The sequence below is a fragment of the Hyla sarda genome, chromosome 5 (genome assembly GCF_029499605.1).
Source record: "Hyla sarda isolate aHylSar1 chromosome 5, aHylSar1.hap1, whole genome shotgun sequence".
Classification (NCBI taxonomy): domain Eukaryota; kingdom Metazoa; phylum Chordata; class Amphibia; order Anura; family Hylidae; genus Hyla; species Hyla sarda.
Genome location: NC_079193.1, coordinates 364,158,745 through 364,170,412, shown reverse-complemented (window position 1 = coordinate 364,170,412; position 11,668 = coordinate 364,158,745). Strand labels below are relative to the sequence as shown.

Genomic DNA, 11,668 nt, shown 5'->3' with positions numbered 1-11,668 from the left:
CACCTGCGAGCCTCTTCATCTTCTCCCCTTCTCCCACCTAAACTCATCATTCGACCCTAGAGGGAGTCTCCTGCTTTGCTTTTGTGTCCTTCGTTTTCTGCTCATATGCATCTCTATGAGCAGACACAGGAATCTACAAGTAGAGCGCGCATGTGCAGTTTACTCATAGACATCGTGCTCGCTCCCTCTGCTCCCTGAGTATGCGCGCGACTCACAGATCCCTGTGTGTCTGCTCGTAGAGCCGGATTGCTGCTATGAGCAGACAACGCAGGACAGAGCAGGAGGCACACTCTAGGGACAATCAGTAGTGCATCCATAGCGTCAAATACGCTGCGGATGCTCTACATGTGACCCTTCCCTAAGGTTAGGTTCACACTACAAAATCTCCAGCCATAAAAATCACGGCTGGAGATTCCGAATGCTAGGACCGTGTAGACGTTGCCGTCCCCATAGGCGTTAATGTCTCCCGGGTGGATTCTGCCTTAAAGGGGTACTCCGTTGGAAAACTTTTTTTTTTAAATCAACTGGTGCCAGAAAGTTAAACAGATTTGTAAATTACTTCTATTAAAAAATCTTAATCCTTCCAGTACTGATCAGGTGCTGTATGCTCCAGAGGAAGTTGTGTAGTTCTTTCCAGTCTGACCACAGTGCTCTCTGCTGACACCTCTGTTCATGTCAGGAACTGTCCATAGCAGGAGAGGTTTGCTATGGGGATTTGCTCCTGCCTCAGACAGTTACTGACACAGACAGAGATGTCAGCAGATAGCACTGTGATCAGACTGGAAAGAACTACACAACTTCATATGGAGCTGATAAGTACTGGAAGGATTAGGATTCTTAAATTCTGGCACTAGTTGATGTAAAAAAAATTTTTTTCCACCGGAGTACTCCTTTAAGAATGACTAAGCTCATTCTATTGATGGCAAAATGTAAATAATGCTGCGACAGAATTTCCAAGCGGATTTCCAAAATGGAATTCCACTTGAAAATTCTGTTGTGTGAACAGAGCCTAAAGGTAGCCATACACCTAAGATAACAGTCGACTGGACTAGCGTTCGGCCAACAGCTGTCTTTCCTGTCCATCCCATACACATGAACATAACATGAATGGAGATAAGCCGCTGCCAGACACCTCTGGAGGCAGTTTATCTCCCTTGGGAACAAAAGGATAGAGCAGTTGAAATTCATCTGTTGAAGGATTCAAGAGACCACCATACACATTACACCAGTGGTCTCCAAACTGTGGACCTCCAGTTGTTGCAAAACTACAGCTCCCAGCATGTCCGGACAGCCAACAGCTGTCCGGGCCTGCTGAGAGATGTAGTTCTGCAACAGCTGGACGTCCACAGTTTGGAGACCACTGTATTAGATCATTCACAAGGCTGTCCGGGCATGCTGGGAGTTGTAGTTCTGCAACAGCTGGAGGTCCACAGTTTGGAGACCACTGTTGTAGTTGTAGTTTTGCACAGTTTGGAGACCACTGTATTAGATCATTCCCAAGGCTGTCCGGGCCTGCTGGGAGTTGTAGTTCTGCAACAGCTGGACGTCCACAGTTTGGAGACCACTGTACTAGATCATTCCCAAGGCTGACCGGGCCTGCTGGGAGTTGTAGTTCTGCAACAGGTGGACGTCCACAGTTTGGAGACCACTGTATTAGATCATTCCCAAGGCTGTCCGGGCCTGCTGGGAGTTGTAGTTCTGCAACAGCTGGACGTCCACAGTTTGGAGACCACTGTATTAGATCATTCACAAGGCTGTCCGGGCCTGCTGGGAGTTGTAGTTCTGCAACAGCTGGAGGTCCACAGTTTGGAGACCACTGTATTAGATCATTCCCGAGGCTGTCCAGTCATGCTGGGAGTTGTAGTTCTGCAACAGCTGGAGATCCACAGTTTGGAGACCACTTAATTAGACCACGCCCAAGGCTGTCCGGGCATGCTGGGAGTTGTAGTTTTGCAACAGCTGGAAGTACACAGTTTGGAGGCCACTATATTAGATCATTCCCAAGGCTGTCCGGGCATTCTGGGAGTTGTAGTTCTGTAACATCTGGAGGTCCACCGTTTAGAGACCACTGCTATAGGCATTGTATATATCTCCTATATTAGATACTACAGTTTATTTTCGTTCTTCACATTTTTGTATACACACAGCCCGGCTCTCTTAGCGACTATTATTCAGCAGTCAATGCACGGTAATGAATCACACGTTTAGGGTAATGTCACAATATGGCGGTATAATGGTCTCCTGCTGTAATGTGGAACTGCAGTGAAACCAGGGATTGTTATGGTGATCAGAGAAGCCTGTTATGGCGCCATCTCCGTGCACCGCAGTCACTTTATTCCCATTGTAAAAGTATAAATGGGACAATACCGACCTTAGTAATTTACTGCTGGAACATCAAGGGTCGCGGCTTCATGATTGTTCCCCCACAGGAAATATAAAGGAGATCATTCCTGCGCCTTTAATTGAATGTCTGAGTGACGAAGAGCAGAAGAGCGCGAAGCTTTACGAGTAGAAGTTATTGTCGTAGTGTGGTCGGGAAAAAAATCCATTGATTGGGATGAATTGGCTTCATAAATGTCTTAGGATATGGACAGTTAAAGGGGTACTCCACCCCTAGACATCTAATCCCCGATCCAAATGATAGAGGATAAGATGTCTGATCGCGGGGGACTCCCGCGATCTCGACTGCGAACTTCGCTCCACGCTGGATGACTGGCGATAGGGGACAGAGGCTCGAGATGTCACGGCCATGCCCCCTCAATGCAAGTCTATGGGAGGGGGGCGTGACATTCGTCACGCCCCCTCCCATAGACTTGCATTGAGGGGGCGTGGTTGTGACATCACGTGCAGGGCGTGACCGTGAACGGCGCTGCACCAGATGCTATAAACGAACGCCGGGTGCAGCTTGGAGATCGCGGGGTCCTTCGGATAGGGGATAAGATGTCTAGGGGCGGAGTACCCCTTTAAATGTGTAATGTCTAAATCCCCCTGTAGGGGAGCTATAGGGAAATTGAATATTTACTGTCAGGTCTACCACAGAGTACAGCAGATCACGTCAAACAGTAGAATGATGTGCTTTACCAAAAAGCTCTATCTTGGTCTCATCTGTTCACAAGGTGTTTTCCCAGAAGGATTTTGGCTAAATGTAGTCTTGTAGTCTTGCTTTTTTATGTCTCTGTGTCAGCAGTGGTGCCTCCTGGGTCTCCTGCCATAGCATTTAATTTTATGTGAATGTCGACAGATGTCGTGTGTCAGTTCGCGCTGACACTGATGCTCCCTGAGCCTGCAGGACAGCTTGAATATCTTTGGAACTTGTTTGGAGCTGCTTATCCACCATCCGGACTATCCTGCGTTGACACCTTTCATCAATTTTTCTCTTCCGTCCACGCCCAGGGAGATTAGCTACAGTGCCATGGGTTGCAAACTTCTTGATAATGTTGTGCACTGTTGACAAAGACAAATCTAGATCTCTGGAGATAGACTTGTAACCTTGAGATTGTTGACATTTTTCCACAATTTTGGTTCTCAAGTCCTCAGACAGTTCTCTTCTCCTCTTTCTGTTGTCCATGCTTAGTGTGGCACACACAGACACACAATGCAAAGACTAAGTGAACTTCTCTCCTTTTTATCTGCTTTCAGGTGTTATTTTTATATTGCCCACACCTGTTACTTGCCCCAGGTCAGTATAAAGGAGCATCACATGCTGGAAACAATCTTATTTTTCCACAATTTTGAAAGAGTGCCAATAATTTTGTCCAGACCATTTTTGGAGTTTGGTGACATTATGTCCAATTTGCCTTTTTTTCCCTCCCTTTTTTGGTTTAGTTCCAATACACACAAAGGGAATAAACATGTGTATAGCAAAACCTGTGTTACTGCAATCCTTTCCTGTGAGAAATGCTTCATTTTCTAGAAAAATCTCAGGGGTGCCGACATTTACGGCCATGACTGTAATAGTAAATCTGTCCCAATAATGTTATCTTGTTTAGGACACATCTCAGAACAAACAGCTGACTATAGGCCATCAGATGCCTTTGTTAAAATTTGAGAAGAAAAAAAGTAGCCGATACCTGAAATTATCAAACATTAAAGGGGTACTCCGCCCCTAGACATCTTATCCCCTATCCAAATGGTAGGGGATAAGATGTCTGATCGCAGGGGTCCCACCGCTAGGGACCCCCGCAATCTCGGCTGCGGCACCCCAGACATCCGATGCATTGAGCGAACTTCGCTCTGTACCGGATGACTGGTGATGCAGGGCAGAGGCTCGTGACATCCTGGTCACACCCCACTTGTGACATCACGGCCAAACCCCCTCCCATAGACTTGCATTGAGGGGGCGTGGCTGTAACGTCACGACCGGGGGCGCGGCCGCGATGTCACAAGCTTCCGGCGCTGCACCCGACGCTCTAAACAAACACCATGTGCAGCAGGGAGATCGCGGGGGTCCCCAGCGGCAGAACTCCCACAATCAGACATCTTATCCCCTATCCTTTGGATAGGGGATAAGATTCTAGGGACGGAGTACCCCTTTAAATACAATGTTTTTCATTTATGCGTTTACTGTTCAACAAATGTTCTCAACAATTGTACTTAAAATAAGTGGAAAATGTCAAAAAGACTTAAACACGAAATTGAACGGTTGTTGTCAGAATTGGCCATTAAGCCCAAAAGGCCAATCCAATTCAGCGTGAAGGGCTTCACAATTGCTTCTTAAGCCGTCCCTGATGTAAGTGCGCTCAGACTACGGTGTAAAGTCAATGGGGGAGATTTATCAAAACCTGTCCAGAGGAGGAGTTGCTGAGTTGCCCATAGCAACCAATCAGATCGCTTCTTTCACTTTGCAGAGGCCTTGTTGAAAATGAAAGAAGCGATCTGATTGGTTGCTATGGGCAACTGGGCAACTTTCCCTCTGGACAGGTTTTGATAAATCTCCCTCCAATGTGAGGGAAATATAATTCTTAACATAGCAACAATAACCAAAGAAAAAGTCCAATTAAATGTCATTTATTCAAGCCTCCGGTCTGGCAGCTGCACAGAAAGTCATGATAAATTTGTAGTACTGTCCGATTTGTTCATTTTTTATTTTTTTGATACTATCAATAGCCCCATATCCAGTGGTGTATGTGCTTTTTATTCTTCTTCTCTTTTCTGGTAATCTCTGCCTTTTCTATAAGAAACAATAGGGTGATGAGGATGATGAGGGTCTGCGTAGGGTGACGATTGATGGGGTCTGACATTTTTGTTCCCGTGTTTTGCAGGAAAGGCTCGTCCTGTCTGTATTACCTCGATTTGTTGTACTTGAAATGATCAACGACATGACCAATGTAGAAGACGAGCATCTGCAGCATCAGTTCCACAAGATATATATCCATCGCTATGAAAATGTCAGGTAAGAGTGGCCCTCAGGGGGAGTTTTTACTTTATCGGATTTATAGGGTCTCGGGCAACACTTCAATGACTTGTCACATGACCACAGTTTATTTGGCTGTATGTCCGAAGCCATACTTGACAGCAGTCCTGATTTTGCCAGGACTAACATTGGCACCAAGCTTCTCCCAAAAGTGGGATTTTCTTGGGATCAAAGTGTGTCCAAAACCGTACCCGTCAACAGTCCCATTTATAGGGTTTTTATGGGTCAGTTTCAAATGTTTCCACATAGGTCAAATCTATGATAATAATTGGGGACAAAGTCCCCATCCTCCCCCTAAGAACAGCTTTGATATATTTTGTATCAGATGAACCAGATCACAATGTAGACGACCCCATCGTGTGCTGACAGTAAAAGGATTTCCGAACGCTGGAGCCGCCGGCGGGAGCTCGTGACATCATAGCCTCGCCCCTCATGACATCACCTCCCGCCCTCTCAATACAAGTCTATGGGAGGGGGCGTGACGGCTGTCACGCCCCCTCCCATAGACTTGCATTGAGAGGGCGGGAGGTGTGACGTCATGAGAGGGGGTGGGACTATGACGTCACGAGCACCCGGCGCCTGCTCCAGCGTTCGGAACAGTTTGTTCCAAACGCTGAGCAGCGGAGTACCCCTTTAAGGCCAAAGGACAAGAGCTTGTAACTACTATATTACTATGGGATTTAGGTTTAAAGGGATATTTGGTTCTTTGAATATAAGACGGGGGCAGCAAAGTTAGTCTAGTTACTAATATACTTAACTTACCTGTGTTGGGTGGGTGGTATCAAATTGCTTTGTCTTTCTTTTACCTGGAAGTTAACTTTCCACAGCCTAAAAATGGAGTGTTGTTCCGGACCTTTCCCAGCTTACTGTCAGGTGCTGAAAGGGGGCTTGGCTGCTCCGTCTTTTGTGTATGAAGCCGGCCCCCTGGTGCAATGTGCGTGCATTCATCATCACACAGATCCACAGCTTGTGTGTCAGGTGATGTCGGGCATGTCATGTGATCAAAGGAAGCGTGGCTGTGCTGCAATGGGTGGGGCGACCGATGTGGAGGAAATAAGTCACCTCCCACCTTAAAACAAAGGATACTGGGGATTGTAGTCTGAGGGAGGCCACAGAAACCAGAAGTAGCCAGTTACCAAAAAGAGCCAGCCAGCAGTATGATGGGGGACACAGGACACGGCCATTTACCACCAACACAAGCACAGATCCTTGGTAAGCATGTCCATTATTTTATGACACTTAATTACTGAAGTCACCTTCATGTTGAATAACCTCTTAAACTGGGAACTTGCACTTGAGATTTCGGAATCTTCATCCTAAAAAGGACCTGTGGCCAACCCAAAAAGATATGAGTTTGCATTATCATTAAATAGATTAGGGCCTCCTGATCACACACTTTTTTTTTCAGTTTCTTGATCCGCCGTTCTATGGGGGTATATAGTTTGTCTGCTAATTCAGGTAATCAGTCAGTTGGGCGTGAACTTCATTAAAATAATGGGCGTGACAAGCAGTTGATGGGCGGGGTTATACAGTCAGGGCATGTGTATTAGGCAGGGAAGTTGTAGTTTGCAACATCTGGAGGGCCACAGTTTGGGGACCACGGCTCTAGAATAATGCGGTAAATTTACTTACCCCACTGATATAGCATTCTCAGCACTGCTACATCTGTACCTTTGGACAGTGTCCGAAGCATCTCCTTTGTCTAGCTGTGGTCTCCTTGCAGGATGTATAGGGGCGGATGGCTGTAAAGCTGTATTATGGGTATTATATACCGTGCGGATAATCTTCTTGATTTTGCAGTTAAATCCGCTCCTTATGAAAACAGACTATTTTTATGTCCTCCTGGCTCCTGCCGAAACAGATGGGGATGGAGAAGGATTGTGTCTTCCTTACAGTTATTGGAAGGAAACATGAAATAACAAGTCTATTTTTAAATATTCATGCCGTCAATTTCTTTCTTCAGGTCGGAACTGAATTTGTGTTTCCGATTATATAGGTTCAGAAGGGCTTCATGGAGTCGTAGGCACCAAATGTGCCGCCATATAATGCCTCCATATAAATAGAGATAATCTGCCCTAAAGCCAAAGAAGTTCTGGGGGGGGAGAATACCTCCATAGCTGTGACTTTAAAGGGGTACTCCGGCACTTAGACATCTTATCCCCTATCATAGGGCCGGAGCATTGTGATGTCACGGCTCCGCCCCGTGCGATGTCTCGCTCCGCCCCCCTCAATGCAAGCCTATGGGAGGGGGCGTGACAGCTGTCACGCCCCCTCCCATAGGCTTGCATTGAGGGGGCGGAGCATGACGTCACACAGGGGCGGAGCCGTGATGTCACAATGCTCCGGCCCCGTGATCGAGAGTAATTAGACCCGGAGCGAACACGCTCTGGGGACTGATTTTAACGGGGTGCGGCGTGCAAGATCACGGGGGTCCACCATCGGCGGGACCCCCGCGATCAGGCATCTTATCCCCTATCCTTTGGATAGGGGATAAGATGTCTAAGCTCCGGAGTACCCCTTTAAATTACTTTTTTTTTATAGCGTTTCAATATCTGACCAATTGGGGGTTCGACACCTGGCACCCGTCCCAAACAGCTTTTTGCCAGAGCTTTGGCACCTACTAGTAAACCTCTTTAATGTTGTGGATAATACCACCTCCGTGGTCCTCTGTGTGAAACTAGAAGCATATGGAGGTGCCATGACACATTAGTGTGTCGGCAGCAGTTACCAGATGTGTCGCGGGACCCACAACAGCAGCCGCCACTGTTCTTAAAGAGAACCTGTCATGATCTTGTTAATTTTATAATCCTCCCAGTTCACTGACCCCATCATGATAAACCACCCCCGGCCTTTATTTTTATTATTTTATAGTTTTCTACCTTGATATTTCTCTGTATATTCTGCTCAGTCTCAGTCAGATTCACAGACTGGGAAGGGGCGTTCCCCTGCAGGCGTGACATCATCTGAAGCCATACAGGGGAGAACTTCCTCCCTCACTCTGCTACACACAGCCCAGAGCAGAGCAGTGTGAGATGCGCTATGATTGGTTAAGGCTGCACACACACCCCTCAGCACTCCAGACTGCATTTCCTGATTTTGAACTTCTGCCAGGAGTCCAAAGTCTGTGCAAGAGATGGGGGGAATGTGCTCTGGACAAGTAGGGAGGCACCTAGTGGCAGTTTTTTTAAACACAAATAAAACATAGAAAACGTTTTTGTTTTTTTTAAACAAAGTACATGAGAAAGATTTTTTATTTACCATAGGGAGTGCAATAGCAAAAATTAGTCTTAATTTTTTTAGTTTTAGGGGTACTCCGGCACTAAGACATCAGATGCCTGATTGCGGGGGTCCCGCCGCTCTGGGTCTGATGACTCACGATCACGGGGCCGGAGTATCCCACAAGCCTATGGGAGGGGGTGTGGCATTTGTCCCTGTGATCGTAAGTCATCAGACCTGGAGTGATGTTTGCTCTGGAGGCTGATGATAGCGGGGTGCTGCATGAAAGATCAGGCATCTATCTTATCTCCTATCCTTTGGATAGGGAATTAGTTGTATTAGAGCCGGAGTATCCCTTTAATAAGAGTGCCCATTTAAGTGGCCACAGCTCGTTCTCCTGATTGTGAAAAGGCAGCTGGCGCCGTGGCCACAGGCCAGATGAGAATGCAGTGGCACAGCGGGGCATTAAGGAAGGGGGGCGAGTAATGATGTGGCACAAGGGGTAGTCAATAGGGGGTAGAAAATAGCACAGGAAGGATCAAGGGGGGGGGAATAATGTTGAACAGGGGACGATAAAGGGGGAAATGTTATGGCACAGAAGGTGATAAAGGGGGAACTGAAATGGCACAGGGGGGATCAAGGGGGGATGACGTGGCACAGGGGGGGGGGTAAAGGGGGATGATGTGGCACAAGAGGGAATGAAATGACACAGGGGTTAATGAAGAGGGGTGAATACTATATCCTGTCATGTGTTATAGGACGCGCTGTGTGATACGTGCAATAGGCGGTACGGCCATGGGTGTTATTAAACTATGTATGTGCATGAGCTAATGGTGACTTTTCAAACTGCAAGATAACTACAGTGATCCCTCAACTTACGATGGCCTCAACATACAATAGTTTCAACATACAATGGTCTTTTCTGGACCATTGTAAGTTGAAACCAGACTCAACACAATGCTACAGACAGTCCAGATCTGTGAAAAGTGTCAATGGCCAGAAGAACCGACCAATCAGAATGGGCAATTTACTCGTAAAACCCCTGTATTACTGAAGCGTATGCACTGACTGGTGTCTGGTAGCGCCCCCTACAGTACAGGGAGGTATTACATGTTCTGTACTCTTTACCTGTATTACTGAAGCGTATGCACTGACTGATGTCTGGTAGCACCCCCTACAGTACAGGGAGGTATTACATGTTCTGTACTCTTTACCTGTAGAAGGGTTACCTGCTCCTTTGGACACCAGGTGAGGGCGACTCCATGTTACTTTTTTTGGACATTGCAAGCTCCTGTCCTCTACATAGACCAGTGTTTCCCAAGCAGGGTGCCCCCAACTGTTGCAAAACTACAACTCCTAGCATGCCCGGACAGCCTTTGGCTGTCCGGGCATGTTGGGAGTTGTAGTTTTGCAACAGCTGGAGGCTCCCTGCTTGGGAAACACTGAATTAGACAGTGATTTACAGCTCCCAGCAGCTCTTTCTTACTTTTATATGTAAGGATTTGCTTTATCTATATTAGTTATCTACGTATTTTTCTTTAAAGGGGTATTCCAGGAATATCAACTGGTTCCAGAAAATTAAGCAGATTTGCAAATTACTTCTATTAAAAAATCATAATCCTTTCAGTACTTATGAGCTTCTGAAGTTAAGGTTGTTCTTTTCTGTCTAAGTAATCTCTGATGACACGTGTCTCGGGAAACGCCCAGTTTAGAAGCAAATCCCCATAGCAAACCTCTTCTAAACTGGGCGGTTCCCGAGACACATGTCATCAGAGAGCACTTAGACAGAAAAGAACAACCTAAACTTCAGAAGCTCATAAGTACTGAAAGGATTAAGATTTTTTAATAGAAGTAATTTACAAATCTGTTTAACTTTCTGGAGCCAGTTGATATATAAAAAAAGTTTTTTCCTGGATAACCCCTTTAATTCTCACTTTTTCCTATTTTTGGATGACATTTTGCTGCCTTTAGAACCGATTACCAGGTTTCCATAGAGTTCTGGTCTCAACATACAATGGTTTCAACATACAATGGTCATCCCAGAACCAATTAATATTGTAACTTGAGGGACCACTGTATATGTATGGGCAGCACGGTGGCTCAGTGGTTACCACGTCATCTCTAGGGTCGTGGGTTCAAATCCCACAACATCTGAATGGAGTTTGTATGTTCTCCCCTTGTTTGCTTGGGTTTCTTTCCCCACTCCTTAAAATTTAGATTGGGAGCCCCAATGGGAACCGGGACTGATGACATTGCCTTTTGCGTTGTGGTATATGTTGGCGCTATATATTATATTAGTGTACAAGAACATTTCTGTTTTCACAAATGCAAACATTCTTTTATTGTTCAATTTGGTCTTTTTGCTTTTTTTGGTGCTTATTAGAGATGAGCGAACTTACAGTAAATTCAATTCGTCACGAACTTCTCGGCTCGGCAGTTGATGACTTATCCTGCATAAATTAGTTCAGCTTTCAGGTGCTCCGGTGGGCTGGAAAAGGTGGATACATTCCTAGGAAAGAGTCTCCTAGGACTGTATCCACCTTTTCCAGGCCACCGGAGCACCGGAAAGCTGAACTAATTTATGCAGGAAAAGTCATCAAGTGCCGAGCCGAGAAGTTCGTGACGAATTGAATTTACTATAAGTTCGCTCATCTCTAGTGCATATATTGCATAGTGAAGTGGATAAATATTTCATAAAGGGGTTCTCCAGTGGAATTTTTTTTTTTTTTTTTTTTTTATCATCTGGTACGAGAAAGTTAAACAGATTTGTAAATTACTTCTATTAAAAAAAATCTTAATCCTTCCAGTACTTGTCAACTGCTGTATACTACAGAGGAAGTTCTTTTCTTTTTTAATTTCCTTTCTGTCTGACTACAGTGCTCTCTGCTGACACCTCTGTTCATATCAGGAACTGTCCAGAGCAGGAAAAAATCCCCATAGCAAACCTCTCCTGCTCTGGACAGTTCCTGACATGGACAGAGGTGTCAGCAGAGAGCACTGTGGTCAGACTGGAAAGAAAATCAAAAAGAAAAGAACTTC

The 11,668-nt window shown here is 45.8% G+C and overlaps 1 protein-coding gene across 4 annotated transcripts in view; it reads left to right on the top strand.

The window, feature by feature from the left end:
- The window catches only part of ADCY8 (adenylate cyclase 8), a 318,781-nt gene that overhangs the window by 128,660 nt on the left and 178,453 nt on the right, over window positions 1–11,668 (top strand). For all 4 annotated transcript variants that reach the window (XM_056522765.1, XM_056522766.1, XM_056522764.1 and 1 more), the window contains one exon: window positions 5,262–5,392. In XM_056522765.1, coding sequence (XP_056378740.1) covers window positions 5,262–5,392 — 131 coding nt within the window. The remainder of the gene's footprint in view (window positions 1–5,261; window positions 5,393–11,668) is intronic.